This window comes from Sinocyclocheilus rhinocerous, unplaced genomic scaffold, assembly GCF_001515625.1.
Source record: "Sinocyclocheilus rhinocerous isolate Xijiao unplaced genomic scaffold, SAMN03320098_v1.1 scaffold245, whole genome shotgun sequence".
Taxonomy (NCBI): domain Eukaryota; kingdom Metazoa; phylum Chordata; class Actinopteri; order Cypriniformes; family Cyprinidae; genus Sinocyclocheilus; species Sinocyclocheilus rhinocerous.
This window is the reverse complement of record NW_015659923.1, coordinates 874803-898815: the sequence shown is the minus strand read 5'-3', so window position 1 is coordinate 898815 and position 24013 is coordinate 874803. Positions and strand designations below refer to the sequence as shown.

The 24013-nt window shown below is 37.6% G+C and overlaps 1 protein-coding gene across 1 annotated transcript; it reads left to right on the top strand.

The window, feature by feature from the left end:
• The first annotated feature begins 152 nt into the window (after positions 1-152).
• smarcd3b (SWI/SNF related BAF chromatin remodeling complex subunit D3b) lies at positions 153-23193 on the top strand. Its single transcript, XM_016533334.1, has 13 exons — positions 153-584; positions 8063-8256; positions 12636-12678; positions 13326-13448; positions 14119-14241; positions 15790-15885; positions 16557-16658; positions 17125-17286; positions 17490-17587; positions 18202-18337; positions 18553-18675; positions 20189-20290; positions 20383-23193. Exons 1-13 carry the CDS (start codon positions 507-509, stop codon positions 20434-20436), a joined length of 1434 nt encoding a protein of 477 aa, XP_016388820.1. The 5' UTR covers positions 153-506; the 3' UTR covers positions 20437-23193.
• The last annotated feature ends 820 nt before the right edge of the window (positions 23194-24013 follow it).

Genomic DNA, 24013 nt, shown 5'->3' with positions numbered 1-24013 from the left:
AGCAAAGGACAGGAGAGAAAGCAGTAGTGAAGGCAGAGGAGGAGGGGTCTGGTTAGCGGCGAGACTAACTACACCGCAGCAGGGCTGCGAGCGACCAGTCAGCGAGCATTCCCTTATCTACCAATGGAATGCAACAGCTGCAGCAGCCTGTGAGCGTGTGTGCTTTTCAGTCAGTGTGTTTGTAAAAGGGGGAGGGGGGACAGTCATGGTGGGCCAGCAGGAACCCCCCTGAAAGACCCCCAACTCTCAACCCCCCACGTTCTCTCGCAGCCGGGCTCCTGAAAGGCAGCTCAACCAAACGCAAGCGTGAGAGACAGAGAGAGCGAGAGACTCCACAGGGCAGCACACTCCGAGACGGAGAGAGAGAAAGCAGAAAGTAAGGGAAGTGGAGCAGGGAGCCTCGGAGGGGGGTTGAGGAGGTGAGCGAAGGGTGAAAAGCAAGAGAGGTGAGGGAGACGGAAAGACAAAAGAGAGGGAAAACCAGAGTGGAGGGAGACCAGAGGGAAATGGCTTCGGAGGAGACCGCTGGAGGAGCTCGCAAAGCCACCAAGAGCAAACTATTTGAGTTTCTCGTCCATGGAGTGGTACGTACCCTCTCGGCGCATGTGTGTGTGTGTGTTTGTGTGTGTGTTTGAGCTCAGCTACAGACAGAGCCCGTGCGTTTAACTGATATCGGTGAACGGTGTCCATGTGAAGGTTATTTTCACTCCTCTGGATCCCGGCTCCTCGCCGCTCTTCTTTTTGAAGCGGAGACGGGGTGGGGAGAAGAGGCGAATGAGGGAGATGAGCATGTAAAAAAAAAAAGAGCGAGACGGATCGGCGAACGTGAAAGAAAGGCCAAAGGTAGCCACTTTGGTCACTGGAGGCTGCATGCGTTTGGCAGCGTGCCTAAGGTGACGGGCGCTTTCATTCAAAACACAAGCCGCTCTGTGACTCAACACACTGCTATTACAACTCCAAGAACACATCAAGTGCTTCGGATAACATCTACTGTGTAGATTAGCGTGTCTGTTGTCATGTCATTCATTAAGAATTCAAGCTAGTCTTAGCGCCAAAGGATGCACTAGTAGCGAGTAGTAATTATTACTACTAATAGCACTGTAACACGGACTGCTGTTTCCCATGTGACACTATTCAAGGTTTGATGCAGAAGAGGCTGTAAAGATCCACTTATTGTCTAAACCTTTGTGTACATACAGCACAGTAGCGGTGTAATCTTTTATTTATGATTAGCAGGGCTTTGTCTAGCCAGAGCAAATCAAACTGAAGTAAAAAGTGAGCTTAAGCACAAAACTGCATTTTCACTCTTTGTTGCTTTTTGTTGTCTATTAGTTATTGCTTTCGTGTGTTTCTTGTGTGCTGTGATTTTATTCTTGATATGATTGTTTCTGTAAAGCAACATTGGGTTTTTAAAAGTTTCTATGTTAATAATTATTATTTTTACTATTATTACATGTATGGCAGACTATGATATTTCTGAAGAGCTTCATTAGTTGGTGTCTGTGTTTGTGTCTGTTTCTTTTACTTTTGAGTATTCATGTTTTTTAGTATATTATTTAGATATAGAGATTATTCAGATACATTTTCATTTAAGTTTAGGCTCAAGAAGATTTTTTTAATAAATGAAAACTTTAATTCATAAAGGATGCTTTCAGTTGACAAAAAATGATTGTAAAGACATTTATAAAAGATTATGTAAAATAAATGCTGTTCTTTTTTATTTTCTATTCAGCAAGGAATACTATAAATGTATCACCACAAAAACATGGATAATAATATTATCCACAGTGTATTAGAATGATTTCTGAAGGATCATGTGACACTGAAGACTGGAGTAATGATGCTGAAAATTCAGCTTTGCCATCTTATATAACAAATTTAAATATATTAAAACGGTAAACAGTTCAATTACATTTTCTCAATATGATTGTTTTTACTGTATTATTTGAGCAAATAAATGCACCGTTGGTGAGCACGAGAGACTTCTATCCAAAACAAAAACCTTGCAGACTTTTGAATGATGGTGTATAATAAGTTCCTTGGTTAATTAATTCTAGTATGTGCTTGTGTTATTTTTTCTTTTGTAACTGAAGACTTTCCACTTTCAGTAATGGTCTTGGTTTGCTTCATAAACAACCTTTTGTTCACTATTTGCCTCAGTTCTGCATTAAGCTGCTTTAACTTCACATAACACATAAATGCTGAGTCTGGATGATGAATGAAGAAAATGATGGTGTTGCCTCTGCAGACTAATTAACCTTGACGAAGCACTGATTGTTCCTGGGCAAATGTTTCCCGCTCCTTATTTTGGCTTCATCTCCTTTTATGTCCTCTCCTATGCCTGTGTTGTTCTCCTCTGCATCTTCTGTGTTTCTTTCTGGACTCATGTATTGTCTGAATTACCCCAGCCTGACCTTTGCTATTGTTCACCTTACTGCTTCTCTGCTGCACTCAGTCTGAAGCCTGCCATATGAAAGTTATAATGTATATTCTTCGTTATGACATTGTATGTTTGAACTGCAAGAATGTGGTGGTTCAGCCTTGTTCCCAAGGCAAGGAACAGTCCGTACACATCAAGGTTTGCAATTAAGTAACAGTTTAAACATCTGCTAGTATGAGTGAAATTAGTACTCAAAGTTTGTTGTCGACTTGTCGACAATGCCTTGTTGTTAGTTTTATGCATATTCTGTTTCGGTCCTTTTTTTTTTTTTTGATCTCCACTTCCTGGCGTTTAGTTTAGGCTCAATGTTGAGTTCCGATTAGGTGTCAAACAGTTTCAATGTTTCTCTAATACACATTACTGGTAATCTGTTTTATTTGCTCCTCCTCTGTCAGGCACAAAATAAAACACACAGTCTTGGTTAATGACAGACTCAGTCTTACTGTGTAACTGTGTGGATAAATAAAGATGACCTAAAGGTCGTTTCACTCTAGGAGCGGAAACTCTCATTCCAGTTCACTTTAAACATAGCAAACTTACTACTATGGTAAAATACAGTGAGAAGAGGAGTAACAGCATTTTTACACATTACGTATCAGTTGTACTGTAATACACTTTGAAAACAACAAAACAAAATAGGTCCAATCACTACGACTTTTACCCTATTTTGTTTGTTGCTTCAAAGAACAAATCATATTGTGAAACATTGCAATATGATTTTAAAACCATCCAATGTACCTTCCATTTGTCCTGTGTATGTTCTGAATTAATCTGATTTTAGATTCTGAAAGTTATGTTCATATTAATCCTAAACTTTGCAATCAGACTTGCATATTTAACAGTTTCTAAGACAAAGATAAGTTTATAAGACATAGGCGAGATGTAAATAAACCCACGTAAGTAGTTGGATTCAAGGGTTTACGCAACTAAAATTGTACTATTATTGGAGATCTGCACTGCCCCTTTCAATCAAAACAAAATTTCATTTAAAACCAGCTCAATTGGATGGACTGAGATGTTTACTTGAAAATTGTCAGTCTGATTATTCGTTGCTATGTAAACATTTTCAGGAACTCATGGAAAGCACAGGAGTCAAATAATGCCATCCGTCCAATCAGATGTCTGTGCAGTTGTCATATTAACAGCAAGCAAAGAAACTCCAGAGGGACGAGCGTGTTCTTGAGCAAAAAGTTACCTGCAGGAATCGAGTAGAAGTGCTCATCAGTCAAAGCTGATTGACAGCACAAACACTGCCACTCTCTCTGAAGTGCAAATCCACATGGTGTGACTGCTGGAAATTATTCCAAATAAAATGTTTTCCTTCCTACCTGCATCCAAATTTATATTCAAAGTGGTTTGTGAACAAAGCAGCCACACAGAGAGAGACAGCAAAGGACAGTAATTGTTTAAACTATTTTAAGTGGTCCATTTCAGGACTACTGAAATGTTCCGGTTTTTGTTCATGGCTTCATGCGCGAACCCGCTACTCCGAAAACAAGAGGAATCTGATGAAAGGCTCTTTTATTCCTCTCTAGCTATCAAACATGATAATTTTTCCTGCTGCTCAGTTTTTCCTGTGTTAATGTAACGGTAAGACAGCTCAACAGCAGACAAAGACCGTTAAAAGCATCTGGCAGCACATCAGACTGAGAGACAGAGAAAGTGTTTATCTGCAGCATCCAGGGAATAACAGAAATGTTACACCTGCAAGTGTGTGGCCTTATCAAATGCTAAATATCTCATTGTAAGTCATTGTCTTTCATTAGCCTGCAACTCAATGCTCTCTGCAAAGCCTGCTCTTATTTCACAACAGTCTAGAGTTCACTTCATCAATCTCCTGACCTGCAGACATAACACAGCTCAAGCCCACGTGAGCTACATCATTAATGGGTACATCACAGTCACTTCCTTTGTATAAATTAAACACAAAACCACCCAAAATCAGCAGTTAGTTGTTACTCTCACACATTTGTTCCACATCTGCAGCAGTTCAGTGTGAGCCCTTCCTGTTTAACCGAAGTGCATAGGTGAGGTTTCTCACACCGCAGCCACAAGGTGAAAGTAATCTTGTTTAACATAACTATGTCAAATGGTTAGTTCACACCATTAGAAACGGAGCTTGACAGATTCAGATCTTCTCTAGTGGTTCTTTGGCGACTTTGTACACAGAATGCATTTTTGCTTTGGAAAACACAAGATGCGGTCAGGGGAGTCTCAAGACGTGTTTTTTAAAAGTTGGACTCATTTCAGCTTAAGCACTGCATTTTTTTTAGAACGTTGTGTCATGTGCGAGATGCCACAAAAGACTTGAGTGCAACTAAAAAACACATCTGTCTAGTGTACATTTACATAGAAAAACAATGAAAATGTAGCACAATGGACTGGAAAAATTGGTTATTTTGTTGTGAGCCAGCCCTCAGAAATGATCTTTCAGGCATATACAGTAATGCTGGTGTAATGACCCTTCACTAAGCACCATCCCCAGACAAGCTTTACAGAATAACTGGAGATATTCATAAACATATTTGTGATTTTCAGTAAATTCTTTTTACAAATTGGTAAAAATGTTACTTTTGAGACTATGAATCCGAATTTGAAGAAAATGTTTCTCACGGTCAACTAAAAAGAGAACAACCTCCTTTGATGATGATTATAATGAATGTCAGTGAATTTGATTTGATTATTGTGGTATGAATGATTCATACGCATTTTCAGATATACACTGAAGACACATCTCTTGCAGAGGTGCAACTGAAAACAGGTCCAGAACTGTGTTTTAAATGAGAAATGAAGTCGTAATGCATGGAATAAGGCTATAATTACAGTCAATTCATAAATTCTGTAATCAATGCGTTGAATTGAATTTATGCTTTGTGATGCTTCAGTGCATTTTTACACCTGATTTGATCCAGTTGTGTCCTGCGTTCTCACTATATATCTGCCTGACTTTTCTCTTTCATCTGTTCCCTCAGCATGTCTTTGTTGTTTGATATGACTTCAGTTATTCTCATTGAACTCATTGTCCTCTCATTATGACTTTAGAAAGACATGGAGTGTACACTTCTTGCAGTACATTTGTCTATTTTTGTCTGATTGGAGTTTCCCTTACCTGTTCTTTTGACCACTGTCTGTCTGTGTATTTGTGTGTTTGCTCTGTCACTCCAAGCCGTACCTTTGACATGCTCTCAAATTGCCTGTCCAATTTCACTGCCAGCACCATGATCCTAACCCTCTGCTTGCTTTCTTTCTAAAGAAAACCCTGTCTACTGCAGTCATTAACCTATTCCTGTCCTGCTGTCCATCTTATCTTCATGTTGTGTAGTATCATAGCAAACTTTATCTTTCATCCATCAGTTGTATTGTCTCACTCCTTCACTCCCTATGCACCCATCAGGTCTGTCATTCTCAATAACATCTTCATTTGTCTTGGCAGCCATATATTGGAGGCTATATTATGTCACTATAATATATTATCAATTACTTCAGCAGATAGCTTAGGCTGCGACTTTAATACCAAGAAAAAAATATCTGTAATAATAGCCCCCCTGATTTTTACACCGTGATAATAACCATTATTTGATGCCTTCCCAGTTGTATTAGTAGCCAGGAAAATAAGTTTTTTCTGGAAAGAAGTATTTTTTTTGTCATGTTTCAAAGCAGCTACATCTCTAGTATATCTTTAATATGTGGTGTATCTCTGTACTTGATGTTAAATTCTGTGGAATATTTGTTACTCTACCAACATATTGACAACACCATTTTTTTTATTAGTTTGTCTGCATTATTTATTGACTAGTTCAATAGTGAACAATTCCTGTAATGTCAATAAAATTTTGCTATTTTTCCATAAGTAAAACCATTGCTTATTCTGATGTAATTAGAGTAGCAACCTAACTAATGCAATTAAATTGCATCTAAAAGTTAAATAGCATGAGTTTGTATCAAACAAAGTTGAAACACTCACCATCTGTTCTCAGGAGATTTATGCACATGAGTGTGACTCGAGTTTACTCTTTCAAAGTCATTTTTTCACTGTCCTGAACTGTTGTATGTGTGACCTTTTGTGTGTGGTGTCACAAGTGTTGAATAGATTGCACTTGAGTTGCTGCTGCTGTTAAGGAAAACATCAGCTGCTGTTGTACTAGTAAGTTACTGTAGGTCTAACAGTGGCGGATATTTACATCTTCACCTTAACCTAAACACAAATGTGCACATATTCTTTTCATTTTTCAAACTTTTTTATTTCCATTTTGAATTATTTTTAAGTAAACTATTTATAACTGATTGTTATTTATGTGTATGTTTAAAAAGCATCATTATACCGATTCACTGTATATCCGTAATCTCTTGTTTCAGAGTACATGTTAATCATGTAAATTAGGGATGTTCATTTTAACCGGTTAACCGACCGTAAGAATTTTGACCGATTAATACAATCAGTTAAACGGTTTAAAAAGTCATTTAATCATTTATTTTTTCAGTAATTTATCAAAATATTTAAAAAGGTTTGCTGCATGGTTAAAATACGCTACGCGTATAAAAAAAAAATTTTTTAGGGGGAAAAAACATAAGTCACGTATAAGTCACATTTTATTGTTTCATTCAGAAATAGGCCTAATGCGACGCGAAATGTTTACAAACATTATAATAAACACTGTAAACATAGCTAGGCTATTTTAGTTCCCCCCACTCCATAACAAATCCTTTCAATTAACAGTATTTAAAAAAGAACAAGAATTAAAAATATAAGAAGCTATATATATAAACGACAAGCCAAAACGAATTCATTTAGGCTAAAACGAAACTGAAACCAACGTTGGGTCTCTCATTCCACACAAAATCAAATGTTTTCGTATTCGCGATGTATTTGAATGGCAAATTATTATTTATTATATAGCCTAGGCTTCACTCGCGTTCCAATATCCACGTAAAACAAAATGTTTTGTATCATCACGGCGGTATGGTGATAACACTTAACGGCACAGATTTTACTACATAGTTTTTTTTCCATATGTTTGACTGACTGTATTTTATTATGATAATGAACAGGCTGCATTGTCAAGGTAGCAAAGCTTAACTGTGTGTGCGCGCACGCGGCTCCAGCGCAATCACTTGTGTTTTTTCCTTCTAACAGTGGAAGCAACTACTCCTTTTAGTCCTAAAGATAATCGGAATTGTAAAAGGTTTGCCTTTATTTGTGTACATTCACAATAAAAACAAATCTTTGTGCTTTTGTAAAATAAGCCTAAAGAAAAATAGGATGCCGCTTTCTGTCATCTGGTTTCCTTTCACGCAGCACAAAAATTAACTGAAACTCTGCATACTTGGCTACTTGTTCGCTGCAGGTGCGTGATGTGATATGATATGACCATGTGAATCCTCTTGTTCTGTTGTTTGCTCCTTTTATCCCCTGAAAACAAATGTTAGTATTTTTTAACGTGTCACAGACACTTATCCTTTCTAATTTAATTCAATTCTAATTTAAAATAATCTTGTCGGTTAACAATCGGTTAACGAGCGTCGGTTGTCGGTTAGGAAAAATAACCGAAATGAACATCCCTAATGTAAATGTTCTCCAAGTCAGTTTCTTATGTCTATCTTTTTGTTGTCACCTTTTTTCAGCGGCCCGGTATGCCATCAGGAGCACGAATGCCTCATCAGGGGGCTCCAATGGGGCCTCCAGGACCACCATTTGGAGGAAGCCCTGCTGTCCGGCCCGGACTCACCAATCAAGCCATGGAAGCCAGTCGTAAACGGCCCGCTCCTTCACAGCAGCAGATTCAACAGCAGCAGTCTGTACAGAATCGAAACAGGAAGTGAGTATAATGTGACACATGCTAATGATCAGGAACCCACATAAAAATGTATAGAGAAAATTTAATAACAAGGACCTGGAGGATGTCACTTAATGTAGGTTGTAGACTTTTGAAATTGTTAACTCCCATTGAAGCAATGATACAGAACGTATTCTCAAAAGATAAATGGACTGACAGGTTTCCCATTTTTTCTACCCATGTTCCTTTATCCCTCATATGAATAAAGGATTATAAGAAAAAAAAATCATTAACCCATTAATAGTGTTAAAATCATTCTGGATTATCTTGGCGGTAGTAACCCTGCTTTGCAGCAAAAATCTAGCGCTAACCACTTTTTAACATTTCAGATGTGAAAGGTTACTTTAAGGTATAGTTCATCAAAATGTTCTGTCGTCATTTACTAATGTTGTTCCAGACCTGTATGACTGATTTTCTTCTGTGGAACACAATAGAAGATATTTTGAAGGTTGTGGCCATTGATTTTCATTGTATGGACAAAAACACTGAGGCATTTCTCAGAATCTTGTCTTTTGATGTTCCACAGAAGAAAGAAAGTCACAAAGAGTGAAAAAAAAGATAACTTTATAGTAAACTATTCCGTTAACCTGGGTCAAGGATAGCATGGAAAAAAGCTCTTCCATACTAGACAACACTCTTGTATGAACCGCTGGGGCCTGCAAAGGACATGTTTACTGTATTCCTATCAGTGTTGGGTAAGTTACTCTAAAAAAGTAATTAATTACTAGTTACTAATTACATTTTCAACAGTGTAATTAGATTACTGTACAAATTAGTCTTTCCAAAAAGTATTTAATTACTTATTACCAATTACTTTATAAATCCTATATCAACCTCGACAAGTTAATGATACAAGGACAGACGTGAAACGGTTCTTTTAATTCTTTCAAGTAACTACATAAATTATTCTGGTCACACCTTAGATTAGGGTCCAATTCTCACTATTAACTAATTATTAACTTTTGCCGTATTGTATATAAATGTTCTACAGTCTATACACAGTATTAAGTTCAATTACATAAGAACTAACTGTAATTAAATTACAGAAAAAGTAAGAGTAATCCCTTACTTTACCTTTTCAAGGGAAAAGTAAAGTACAGTAACTAATTACTTAGTAACTAGTTAAACCCAACACTGAATCCTATAATCTATAATATAGAAACAGTGGAACTGAAGTGTTCAATACAGTCAGAGCTGAATGAGTTTTGATTGATGAGCATGTAAATTATCTCTGTTGCTTTGATGGCTGGCTGGAAAGACGTGGTTCTTCCTCTGACAAGAATAGAATGGCCTGATCCTGTTTGACATAAGATTTGATTACATGCATCTTAATGGGAAGCAAAAGAATTTGCAATTGCAAAAATATGCCAAACAGCTGGTAACAATAAAATGGTTAATATGGCTGTATTGATGTAGATTTCATGAGTTTTTTTCTAGTCTTACACGGTCCCCTAGCCAGGTGCAAAATAATCAAAATATCTCTTCCGTGTCTTTCAATTTTTTGTCCTACTCCTAACCAACCACAACAAACATCAGGACACCTTGTCTTTTACTTGATTTCTATTCGTTTATGTCACATGTCACAGTTTCTAGGTCCAAACGCTCCTTCAGATCTCAAAACAAACGGTGCTAATATACACTTACAGTGTGCTGTAGTACTACTGAAAAATCATGTTCCTAACCTTTGTCTCCATACTGAAATCTCGTTAGCCTGACAGTAATTCATCTTTTCTGAATTGTTGAAATATTGCTGTCTGGGATACCGTGAGCCCAGAGACTGTAGTGTACACCATAAGTTTTTAAAAGCTTAGTTTAAAGGTGTGCTATCAATAAATAGAGCTCATAAATTTTAACCTTAAAATGGAGTAGAGGCTACAAACCGGAAACAGTATTCACAATTGTCACGATTTAACTTGCAGATTTTAATGGTGGAGTGCTGGGTAGCCCCGCCCACAGTGAAATCTTATTGGTCCAAAATTCTGCTCCACATAATGTAGATGTACATTAGACATCAACATATCTTCTGATTTGTCTGTGATTGTATCATGTCACAGAGCAGGTTCACTTTCAGTGTGAAGAAAAAAAATTACTTGCTACTTTTAATGTGTTTAGGACATTGTGTTATTTTTTATCACTTTTTAGCATCCTTCTTCTTAAGATGTTTATTTCTTCTAATTTAATTTGCACTGTTTGTTCTTGGTGCCATGTGTTGGCTGTTTTTTTTATGGTTTTGATCAGATATGACCCAAGTTCCTTTCTTGTAAATCTCTGAAAATTCCCAAATGTTTTAAATGGGGTCACTCTTTGGTCTTGTATCACAAATCTCTGTGACATGTGTCTCAGTTTGCGGAGTAGCTGTTGTTTAGTTGCAGTTAATCTGATCTGTGGAGTCTTCAGTGTGCTGGCCAATCATCTGACTGTGCTGTTGTGACAGAAAGGGGCCACGCACTAAGAGATATTGTATATAAAACTTGTTTCTACATTTTTTTCTGGATCTCTGTCTCTTTCTCTCTCTCTCTATTGTGTCCTCACTGAATCAGCTTCATTGATTCACATACTTGCTCATTCTGTCCGTCGACCTTGTCTGACACATTAGTGTAACATTATCTTGCATTGTCTAGAGCCCTCCTGTCTCACATCAGACTAATCAATGCACTGGTTGTGTGTGTGTGTGTGTGTGTAATAACCACACATGGCATATCAGATCCTTTCCCTCTGCTTCTGCTGTTTCTTGTACAACTCCCATGCTGTCTGTTTTGTGTATTCAGCTTTTTGTAATGTGTCCCCAACATATTCAGCAATTCTAAACTTGCATACAAACACATGCTCTTGCAACACATACAAACACACTCAGTACCCTCTAATGAAGGACCCTTCGAATGCCATCAGGAAGCCTGTTGGATTTCCTGGACCAAATGAGATGCCAGGGAGACAGATGGACATGAGAAAGGCCCAATCAGATCCCACACTCGGATCAAAGTAGGAGTTTATTCTGCTGCATGATGGATTCACACATTTTGATCCCACCCTTGTCCCAAGCCTTGACCCCTTTACCCTGGCACATCTTGCCTCCAAAGACATATCCCTAATAAGGATTACCCCACTTCACCTCTGATTGATGTTTGATGGTTATTATCAAAGATTATTCCTTTATAGAGCAATGATTTAATTGATTAAGTTACAGATCAGCTGATGTCAGTCATCATGTTTGTCATGTCATGAGACCTAACATGACATTTGAGTCAAAGACATTATAAAATCAAAGGTATTATAATTGTTAATATACACTGAACAAAATTATACACAGTTCAGCTCATGAAAAATGGGGGCAAAAACAAAAGTGTTGCGTTTATAATTTTGTTCAGTGTATTAAGGTTAAAGTGACTTTATTAAATATGTTCCTGGTTTTAGCATGGATGCGCTTGCATGTCCTGTTGCATGGCATGATGGCAGTATATGAGAGCTTGTTTGACACTTCAATGTAAAGTGTTGACTGTTTTCACAAATAACTAAACATGTATTAATAAGTCAGTCTGACTGATTTGTGCATTTTAGTTGGTTGTATAAATATATTAAGCTGGTGAAGTGTGCAGATTTTTTATTTTATTTATTTTTTATTTTATTTTAAAACATACTGACTTGAGACCACACATAAACTAACTAGTTCTACCCAGATGTTCATCGTGGAATAACAAAAATAGTATTTGGACGTTGTTTTCCCAATCTTCTCAGGTGTTTGTTTTGGAGATGGTCACCTGTATGGATCCTGCTTTTGAGTGTACAAATCTCTTTTCTATGAGGGGGAATGAAAACATGCCAAACAAATGTCCAGCACTCTTTTCAGTCTAGTTTATAGCACCAATGATTATTTGCTTTCAGAGGTAATGCTACATGCAGCTCTCTTGACTAGTGCTTTTGTGCATATCTTATGTGAAACGGGTAAAATTTTTTTTAAAAAAAGCACAAGGAAAAGAACACCAAAACAATGTTACTTGCTGTACTCAAAGAAATAGAAGAGCATTCATATATGAGCACAGATATACATTGCCGTGTTGACACACCTGTCTGCACATCATGAGCAGGTCCTATGAATCACTGCTGCTTTCTAAGCTTCACCTTGTGAAGTTTGAACAGTAACGATTCAGGTTGATTCTAGTAACGTCCTCTGTGCCAATGGTTGCCAGCACCATCTGGGCCGGCGACGCGCGCACACACACTCCCACACCGTCTTTCCCGCATCCTGGACCAGCCCCAGAATTTTAGCAGATGTCCCGGGTGCTCCACTGTCAGTCTCCATAGTAACATCTTGGGTTTTTTTTCTGCCTTTCCTCTCCATTTCCCCTTTCTCCCTCTTTCTGCAGTGCCAAGAGGAGGAAGATGGCTGATAAGATCCTTCCACAAAGGGTGAGTAAGAGATCTGAGCCTTTTCATTGCTTTCATTGGTTTAGCTGGTTTTTTTTGTGTGTGCAAATGTGCACGGATGAAGATGCACGGGTGTGCATGTACGGTACGGTAGACAGAAATGTTTTGGAGGGCTTTTGCCTTCAGTAATTGTCACCTCAACCAGACAATGCAGATATTGTCTGCACTGACAGCAGGTCATTTTAAAAAATTTATTGTATATTGTAAAGTATCTAGATTTTTTTCTACATAATATCTGTTCTAGTTAATGTCAGCTTCCAATTGTATATTATATTCTGAGATATTCTAATATTACAATATATAATCTAAAATATAAGACATGATGATGGCTGAGACATGGTGATGGCTGTTGCTGTCAATCAATTTTTTATAATTTAATAGGGTTTAAACATTGTATATGAATGGTTCTGTTCTTAGTTTTTTATAGTCACTGTGTCACTATGAGTTGGTTGTGTTAGATAAGATAAGCAGCATTATGTGTGTGTTATCAGGCCTTATAGATAGATACAACTCCAGTGGAGACGCCAGACGCATTAGTCATTGACGAAACACTCAGACTATCGTACACAGAACAAGGGAAATAACTAGGATAGTTTGGATTTCCTTACCAGTGCTCCACCCTTTTTCAGATTCGTGAGCTTGTTCCGGAGTCACAGGCGTATATGGATCTGTTGGCATTCGAGCGCAAATTAGACCAGACCATAATGCGCAAACGGGTGGACATCCAAGAGGCACTTAAGAGACCCATGAAGGTATTTCTCATCCTCATAGTCCATATATTCTTTTTCATTTAATTTCCTGAACAGACTGTTTTATTAAACCAATTTTAAAAGTATATATGCGTTTGCACATGTACTTTTGTTAACCTATATCAGACAATTTCAAGCAGGCATAAGGAACCTTGGAACAAGCATTTTCACCTGCAGTCTAGTCGTCTCTTATTGAACCATTTGACACCAAACAACTTAAATGAGCATAAAATGAGGCTGGTGCCATTATTCTGAGTGTTTAGCTTCTCATATTTTACCACTTATCTGCTTAAAAGCATTTTTACAACATAATGCCTCTGTGTTTTTGTGAGCATACAGGACTAATATATGGAAACCCGTTTCCGCCACTAAATAAAAAATAAAACAAGGTAATTGCGACTTTTTATCTCGCAATTCTGACTTTATAACTCACAATTCTGAGAAAAAAAGTCATAATTGCGAGATATGAACTCGCAATTGCGAGAGAAAAAAACTCAGAATTGCGACTTTATATCTCCCGATTCTGACTTTATAACTCGCAATTCTGAGATAAAAAGTCGCAATTACCTTGGTTTTTTTTATTCAGTGGTGGAAACGGGCTTCCATACTAATATCATCTTGAGGATTGAATAAAGATAAATATTCAGATTAACAAATTTTTTCCTATTTGAAGCAAAAGCGAAAACTGCGTCTCTACATCTCCAACACGTTTAACCCTGCCAAGCCTGATGCAGAGGACTCTGAAGGAAGCATTGCATGCTGGGAGCTACGTGTGGAGGGCAAACTGCTGGATGATGTGAGTCAGTTGTACTTAAATCAATAATTGCACAACACAGATATTTTAAATCCTTTACTTTGAAACCCAGACGTGCTGGTGCTCGTTTTGCTGCTTTTATTGTGGAAAAAGTACGACTTTTGTATCACAAATAACTGTCTGCAATGTTTGATCATGCGCTTTTTGTTTCTGACATCATACCTTGTGAATGGCAGCTATGTGCATTTTGAATTAGTGAGGTTAAATTTACTCTCCCAGGCTCCGCGTCTTGACCACAGACATGTGCCTCACTTACCAGTGAGATCACTTCCCAGCCTCCATCCAAACATGCCAGAAAGTTCTGTGGGTCCCTTGACTTGGACTGTTTTTCCTTACTCTACTCTTTTGATAGTAGAGTGCCATGCACCCTTTTAACCAACAATGCGTATCTTAAAGGAATATGCTCGGTTAGTTACATCTGTAACTCTGTCGAATGCCTTTGTGGCATGCTTTTATTTTCAAAAGGAAAATTCAGCCTAAAAAGAATGCACTTAATGGCAGTCTAGCAGGCAAGTGTACATCACCCAGAATAAATGTTCAAAATAGGCAGCGATCATTATATTATTGAAGTGCATAAGCATAAAACATGAATATTATACATGCGTTACACTGGTTTGAAAGAATCATTTACCTTCTCAGTCGAAAGAATCATTCAAACCTTCCCATTTTGAAAGAATCATTTACCTTTCCACCCTGTTCCTTTTGCATGGTGTCACTGTGATATACCAGGAAGGGATGTGATATAACTATTCATGAAGTGCTGTTTATATGCAGCAGACTCCACCTACAGGAATTACATTAGTAACAAATAACCCGAAGTTACCATAAAATGTTTCCTCTTTAAAATGAAGGTTAAGATTACTTGCCTGCTATCTGTAATTCGTTATCGCATAATTATATTTTATATTTGACTTCGATCTTAAATCTGTTTAGTGTTTTCCATCAATATGATTAAATAGAAGTTAAAGCTGAGGCTCATTGCATGTTTGTTTTCGCTCAAGCATGTTCCCTTCATCTCGAGCCACAAAGGCACTGGAGCATGGCTAAACATGCAAAAACGTTTTGTTTTGTTTTGTTTTTTTACTTTGTGATCTGAAATACCTGCTAATTTGATCAGTTTGATTCATGTGATTGCAGCTGAAGCATCATTGGGACGAAATTCTTAAGAGTTTACGCAGTGCAGCATAAATCCAGCCTCATGGGTCAATCTCTAACCAAGACCCGTTTAGCTAATACACTTGAGGCATGCTTTTCCATGCCCAAAGAAATGAAACTAGTACTTATTGATGATGGCTTGAAAGGCTCATGCCGCCTCTGTGCTGAATGAAATGTTGTCCTGCTCAGCAAATCATCCACCAGTATGCCACATTTGAAATGAACATTTAGCCCCTTCTCTTCTATGGAAAGTCTACCAGGAAAGTTTATGATGTGGTGTAAAGTTCTTGTTTTCCAACAATGTCTTCATCCTTGAAACTGGATGGTTTGCTCAGTGGCACGCTCTGAAAACAGTATTCATGCTTTCTTGCACAGCCGGGAAAGATGAAGAGGAAGTTCTCCTCATTCTTCAAGAGTCTGGTGATTGAGCTTGACAAAGACCTTTACGGCCCTGATAACCATTTGGTTGAGGTTGGTGTTTGATTTCCTGCTTATCACTCTAAATAACAGTGAAACAATTTTTTTCATACTCTCTAACCAAGACCCGTTTAGCTAATACACTTGAGGCATGCTTTTCCATGCCCAAAGAAATGAAACTAGTACTTATTGATGATGGCTTGAAAGGCTCATGCCGCCTCTGTGCTGAATGAAATGTTGTCCTGCTCAGCAAATCATCCACCAGTATGCCACATTTGAAATGAACATTTAGCCCCTTCTCTTCTATGGAAAGTCTACCAGGAAAGTTTATGATGTGGTGTAAAGTTCTTGTTTTCCAACAATGTCTTCATCCTTGAAACTGGATGGTTTGCTCAGTGGCACGCTCTGAAAACAGTATTCATGCTTTCTTGCACAGCCGGGAAAGATGAAGAGGAAGTTCTCCTCATTCTTCAAGAGTCTGGTGATTGAGCTTGACAAAGACCTTTACGGCCCTGATAACCATTTGGTTGAGGTTGGTGTTTGATTTCCTGCTTATCACTCTAAATAACAGTGAAACAATTTTTTTCATACCATAAATTCTTAAAACCAAGAACCAGAACCACAATAAATATCTTATATTTTAACTGCATTTATTGCACGGCAGTAACTGTGTTTCTTTTCTTTTTAAGTGTGTGCAAGCGTGCTGATTTTTTTTTTTTCTGCAGTGGCATCGTACTCCAACCACTCAGGAGACAGACGGTTTCCAGGTGAAGAGGCCTGGAGATGTGAACGTGCACTGCACCCTGCTGTTAATGCTGGATTACCAGGTGAAGGCAACAAAATGCATCCAGTAATGTTTACTTGTATGTTTACTGTTCGAAGAACTGCAACATGGTGCAAAATGCGATTGTATAATTTCACCATGTCAAATTTGAAAGCATTTTTTCTTGGTCTTGTGTGATTTTCTTTTTGATTATTCATTTCTGTCAGACCTTGAAGCCTTGCATTTCATTGAAGTAATGGGTGACTATCACGTATATGAGTATATTAGAACCGAACTCTGAGTAGCAGGTCTACTTATTAATCATTTTGTGATGCTTTACTTTGTGACAGTCAAAATAGATAAATATTCTTCTGCTGTGCCTACTTTGTTAGTTTAGAAGTTAATGAAACGTATTAATGTATTAAATTATTAATAGTTAATTAAATGTAGGCATGGGTCAGTACTCTGAAATGAAGATGGAACACACTGAAAAGCATTATTTATCTGAGAGCTTTGTGTTCTGAGTACAGCCGCCTCAGTTTAAACTGGATCCGCGTCTGGCTCGTCTGCTGGGAATACACACACAGACTCGCTCCAGTATCATCCAGGCCCTCTGGCAGTATGTCAAAACCAACAAACTGCAGGACTCACATGACAAGGAGTACATCAACTGTGACAAGTACTTCCAACAGGTACACTTGATTGGAATCATTGATTAACATTCATCACAATCTGTAATTAATGAATGAATCAGCCTCACTTAAACCCCTATAATGTATTTGATATTTAAAATAACACTTCTGTTCATAGTTCATAGCAACACATGGTGGAATTATTATCTAAAGCCAGGATACTGTATTTTAATCAAGAGCTTTTTTTGTTTCTCCTCTCACAGATCTTTGACGGTCCACGTCTGAAGTTCTCTGAAATTCCACAGCGCCTCACCAGCCTTTTGCTCCCCCCCGACCCTATTGTCATCAATCACATCATTAGGTTTGGATGTCTGATTATGTGGTCAAATGTGTCATATTTATTGCAGATACTGTAGTGTTCTTCATCTTATACACTGCTGGTCAAATGTTTAGGGTCAGTAATTTTTATTCAGCAAGGACACATTATATTGATCAAAACGGTAAAGATCTTAATAATCTTGCAAAATATTTCTATTAAATCTATTACTATAACAGTTATTTTGAACTTTCTACTCATCAAAGAATCCTGAAAAAATTAGCACAATATCATATTAGAATGACACTTAAAACAGGAGTAATGGCTGCTGAAAATTAAGCTTTATCATAACATGAATAAATGAAATAAAATATATTCAAATAGAAAACAGTTATAAATATGAATAACATTTCACAATATATTTTTCTTTTACTATATTTTTGATCAAATAAATGCAGCCTTTGAGAGCATAAGAGACTTCTTCGCAAAAACATGATCCCAAACTCTTGAACAGTATTATTTTAATTCAAGCTCATCACATCTCTGTGTCGATATGTATATAATCCAAAACAGGAGTATTTTGGTTCAGTTGTTGATTGTGCCTTGTGCTTTGTCTTCTCTATATAACATGAATTCTCATTGAGGTTATTTTTGTGCAGCGTCGACGCTAATGATCAGAAAAAGACGGCGTGCTATGACATTGATGTAGAGGTGGAAGATCCTCTTAAAGCACAAATGAGCAGCTTCTTGCTCTCCACAGCCAATCAGCAAGAGATTGCCTCTCTGGACAACAAGGTTAGAGCACGTCTCCCACATCAGTGTGGGCACAGCGGAGCAGATGATTGAACTTCTAGACATTTTGTTCTGAATTATAGGGTCTCTGATTTCGACTCGTATTATTACAGTTAAGCTGACAGCAGGATAATAATCAGGATTGAACAACTTCTGCAGTGCCATCATGTCTGTGAATACACCCTTGATTGTTCAGTTTGGTTCTAAATGCTCTGCAGATCCACGAGACTATTGAGTCCATCAATCAGCTGAAGATCCAGAGAGATTTCATGCTCAGCTTCTCCAGAGATCCCAAAGGCTACATCCAGGACTGGCTCAAATCCCAGAGCAGAGATCTGAAGGTCTGCAACAACGATCATTCTTCTACACATGACTCTTGACATTTATATAATGTATATTTTTGAAAATGAAGTGTGTTTTTCTGTTACAGTACTTTCTCATATTTCAGTTTAATGTGCTGAGACAGATATATATATAAGCCAGCTGTAGGCTGAAGTCCCAAAAAGTGTAAACACAACATTGCTCTGTTTCAAAACATTGCTCGGATTGTTTGAGTGGTCCGATATGTCAACTTCTGGCTCAACCAATGGCATGAGTTTAGGGCGGGACTACATGTTTGGAACGGGTCAGAAGGGGCATAGGAGTGTTTGGTAAACCTGTTTGGAAATTAAGTTTGCTATTCTGTTCTGTTGCTGCTGTTAATGATACAGTTATTACACACTTTGAACCAAATTTATAGAAGTTTCAACAAGGTATTTGCTTCATATTCAGTAGTTTCCACTAGTAAAATCTGAAACTTCAACAGCTCTCATACACTGCCATTCAAAATCGTGGGTAAAGGTCATTCATTTTGGGCTCAAGATTTTATTTTTTTAAAAGAAATTAATACTTTTATTTAGCAAGGATGCAACACATTAATTAAAAGTGAGAATAAAGACTTACATATTACAAAACATTTTTAACAATTACATTACAGAATCCTGAAAAAATGGTATCATGGTTTACACAAAAATATTAGGCAGCACAACTGTTTTCAACATTGGTAATAATAAGAAATATTTCTTGAGTACCATGATTTCTGAAGGACTGGAGTAAACTTCAGCTTTGCTATCACAGGAATAAATTAAAATTAATGAACAAAATAATCAATTAATGAATTAAAATATATTTCAATGGTAAGGAGTTCTTTTAAATTGTAATAATATTACTAGGTTTTTATTTTTTATCAAATAGATGCAGCCTTGGTGAGCATAAGAGACTGAAAATTCAGCGTTGCATCACAGGAATAAATAGCATTTTAAAATGTATTAAAACCGAAAACAATTCAAATAGTTATTTTAATTGTATATTGTAATATTTATAATCATATTTCTCAGTATTTTACTCTATTTTTGATAAAGAGCATAAGAGACTTCCTTTAAAGCAGCACTATGTAACTTTTGGCGCTCTAGCGGTTAATAAACAGAACTGCACACATCCCGCGGAAGAACATTCCAACCGGAGCTACTTCTCTAAGTTTATGTCTATGGCGATTCACGCAGGTATGTGTTACTCCGCAGCGGTGACGACCCGACCAGGCTACAATAGTCCAAATATAAGTACTTATTATAAGTGTACCGTAGTGATTCGGAATAAGACAAAAACGCGGTTTGGAAGATGAATTGAGATGATGTACTCGCTCATTATATACATTTTGCAAATTTTGAACACAGAAAAAGTTACATAGTGCTGCTTTAAAACCTTAATTTATGTGATTTGTTTCTCTGCAGATATTAAAGACTTAATGTCCTGCATCATGTTTGTCCTGATGTTGTCCTGCATTTCTAACTGGTAACACATTTTGATCGTTTGTAGCTGATGACAGATGTTGTCGGGAACCCAGAGGAAGAGAGGAGAGCAGAGTTTTATCATCAGCCTTGGTCTCAGGAGGCTGTTAGCCGTTACTTCTACTGCAAGGTAAGAATAGCAAAACATAGTGTGAACCTCCTCAGTGTCCTCACTGCACTGGACAAAAACTGATTGGCTCTTTGTCTTTCCACTTTCTAAAGATTCAGCAGAGGAGGCAGGAGCTGGAGCAGGCCTTGGCCTTGAGGAACACCTAGAACTCACACCGACCACATTCAGAAAACATGGCTCATTTGTGACAACACTGCCTCCTCATGGAGGTCCCTGCATTCTTTTACGCAGTGTATGGGGGTTTGTGTGCGTGTCCAGTTATCATTGTTGTCACTGTGACCTACAATCCACCATAATGGACCAATCACACCCTGTTACTCCTGCAGCCCCATTGTATAGTATGTGCATTTCAACCAATTCAGCCATTCCTGGATGAAATCATCTCACAATGCACTATTTGGATTTCTGGTTTTGAATACCAATCACATCCACCAGCATTTTGAACTTGATGACTTCAGAGCCGGCTCAGAGAGGCTGTCTCCTAGACTGTGGATCCAACGTTGATTCAGTTGTGATTCAGCCTTTCTTCCTGTCAGTCATCAATTCCTGGCATTCACACACATTTTCCCTGTGATGAACGTGTGTTTGGACTCAGGTATTGATGATGTGTCTAATTTAGTCCACACTTGTACCAGTTTTGTTCTTGGGTATTGATCAAAAAGGTCATTTTGTATGTCTGTCAGTGTTGGGAATCAGTGGAGCTACAATAATCGTCTCCATTATTAACACTTTTATTCAGAAGTGTATTTATGAAGTACTTTGAGGGAGGCAGCTTAAAAAGGAGAATCATTCAGTATTAACTGAGCTGGTGGCTTACAGGGTATGTCACTCTCTGCTGTCTGTCCCTGCCACAATAATGACATTTAGCTGCGTTTTTAAGTAAATAGTGTACATAAACATTGATTGAAGATTGAAAGAGGTTTTAATCAAGTATTTAAAAGCTATTCTGACATATAAAGACAAAACAGTAACTACACCCACACTCAAGTGTTTGAGGTTTTTTTAACGTTTTGATCAATTTTCACACTTTTTTTTTTTTATTGAATTCTGTGTAGTTGCTGCATTTTGCCTTTGTAGGACAGTGCTGACATAGTCATTAGTTCACAGTTTTTGAGAAGTTTTCACATATACAAAGAAAATGGGCCATACCAGCATGCTGAAATATAATCCGCTTGTTAAGTCATGGCTTATCAAATACCGTGTCTGGGTCCAAGCCTCCATTTCAAATAAGAATACAATCTCAGCTGCCGTTTATGAGCACTGGACGTTAATGGTACACCTTTAAGCTAAGCTTCCAGTGTACACTACAATCTGGGCTCACGGTGTCCCAGTCACCAAAATTTTAACCAGTCAGAAAAGATGAATCACTGTCTAGCTAACTGAGATTTTAGTATGAACTTAAAGGTTAGGGTCATGATTTTTTTAGTAGTACTATAGCACACCGTAAGTGTATATTAGCACCATTTATTGTTAGTTTTTGGGATCTGAGTAACGTCAGACTAGAAAGATCATCAGTCAGCTAGATAAAAGTGAATATTCTGTAAAATCTCGTCTTTTCACAGACATTTCTTTATGCTTCACCAAAACACATTTTTTTGTGCACCTGGCATTACCATGTTCTTGGAGAAGTTCCTTTGAATCCTGCATTATTTTTTATCCATTTCAATAGTGTTGTTTAAAATAACACACTATGGGCATTTGTGTATCTCACTAATGTCTAGGGATTTTATAGCATTAGTGTTGTTTAATGTTTTACCAAAGGTGTAATTTACTTTTTAAAAAAGTAGATGAAGTGACTAAATGAAGGACTTTTTCAAAGATGAAGGATACATTTTTAGAAAATACACATTTTAAATTCTCATTTCTCCATAGCTGTGAAAACAGTGCTTTTAAAAATTACTTTGACTCATATTCTTTGCACTAAATCATGGATCACAACTGAGCGCTCTGAACGTTTTCCATGCTAATTATACGTCACCTAAACAAAAAAGTCGAGAAATGAAATATGAACTCGGGAATAAATGTCACATGACTTCTCATTGACTCTGGGTTTTGATCGTGAACCCTCTGCTGCTTCTTTACTGTCGGCTGAAGGATGGTTTGTGTTCTTGCAGTTTGCCTGTGATCCTCACGCATCTTCTCGTGAGGAAAAAGGAGCTCTGGTGACCTGTGTGTTGTCTCTCAGAGTGTTTTTTCAGACCTATGCATGCTGCATGGAAACATTTTTATACTTTCATACAAGGACATGAGAAACCTTCTGACTGCTTGGGACTTGATCAGAAGAGCACCGAGTTTCTTTAGTTAGTGACCCTCTGTGTCTGGGTCACAGCCTCTACATACAGTACCAACATGTACAGCCGGTGCCATTTTAGGTCATATATTATTTTTTGTTTTGTCTTTTAAAAAGACTTTGCAATTTAATATGGATAAGAGAAGCACACCAATGATTTTTACAGAGCCTGTTGGGCAACAACAGCACCTCCCTTCGATTCTTGTGGGTACTACATGTATAGTCAGCCATTTTGAACATTATAAACCTGAAGTATAACATCTGTGTTGCTGTGTTAGTGACTGAACAAGGTTTTCTGTTCTCATGTGTAAAGTAACCTCTTCTCTAATTCTCTAAGCCACCAACTGTGCTTTACCTGACCATCATGTGGTCAAGGGTTCAACGTTACCATCTCTCTTGCTTATAGTCGTAGCGTGGATCATGCTGCCCTCCAGTGCTTCTGTAAGGGAAAATATCTAGTAAGTTTTAATGATCCACTATGTATTTTTTCTCTCTCTCACAGTCTGTATATGTTTGCTTTCTCATCTTGTTCCATTGTTCAGCTAGAGAGATCAAAACTACAGACATACATGTGTAGCATAGTGAGGATGTAAATAAACAAGCACTTGCCAAAGTTTGTGAATGGAACACCATACTGAAAGTGTGTTGAGAGTTTATTCTGGTGATGTGAATTAGTGCAGTGGTTCTCAACCAACGAGTCAGGGCCCACTAGGGGGACCAAATTAAGTTATATCGAATTACTTAAATTATTATTTTAACAATCTTTAAAAACTGCAACCAAAAAAACAAAAAAAAAACAGAGGTACATGTCTCCTTAGATAGTAGGGATTTGAATATTTCCTTGGACAAAGGGGGCTTTGAATCAAAATGGTTGAGAAGCACTGCATTTGTGTAAAATCCAGGGGGGGAATCACACGATCAAATGAAGTTACACGTGCTTTGATAACACAATTGTGATAGTTAATAATAATAGACTCATCTCTGAAAACCATTATTTTTGTGGTGATACAGCAGGGAGTATTAATTTAATTATTAGTGATTTATCCAGTATTTGTTTTTCTTTTCTTAACTCTTAACACATGATAAAGGTGTCATTATGCTAATGAGGAAAGTGGTGTTTGTATTCAGCAGCTGGCCACACCCTCCGCTTTAAAGGGGTCATATGATGTGATTTCAGTTTTTCCTTTCTCTTTGGAGTGTTACAAGCTCTTGGTGCATAAAGAAGATCTGTAAAGTTGCAAAGACTAAAGTCTCAAAAAAGAGATATTCTTTATAAAAGTTATGAGTCAACCATGCCTACCTAAAACGGCTCGTTCTAACACGCCCCCACATACCTACGTCACTATGTGGGAAGATTTGAATAACGCCGCCCAAATTTTCACGCAAAGAAAGAAGGCGTAACTTTGATTCTCGCTGTAGTATTGTTGTTGCCG

What these genes read in the sequence shown, in the direction of transcription:
- smarcd3b (XM_016533334.1), top strand. Translation starts at nt 507, where the DNA reads ATGGCTTCGGAGGAGACCGCTGGAGGAGCTCGCAAAGCCACCAAGAGC. An exon ending in CTGATAACCATTTGGTTGAG is followed by an intron (nt 15,886 to 16,556) that starts GTTGGTGTTTGA and finishes TTTTTTCTGCAG; the next exon opens with TGGCATCGTACTCCAACCAC. An exon ending in GTCATCAATCACATCATTAG is followed by an intron (nt 17,588 to 18,201) that starts GTTTGGATGTCT and finishes ATTTTTGTGCAG; the next exon opens with CGTCGACGCTAATGATCAGA.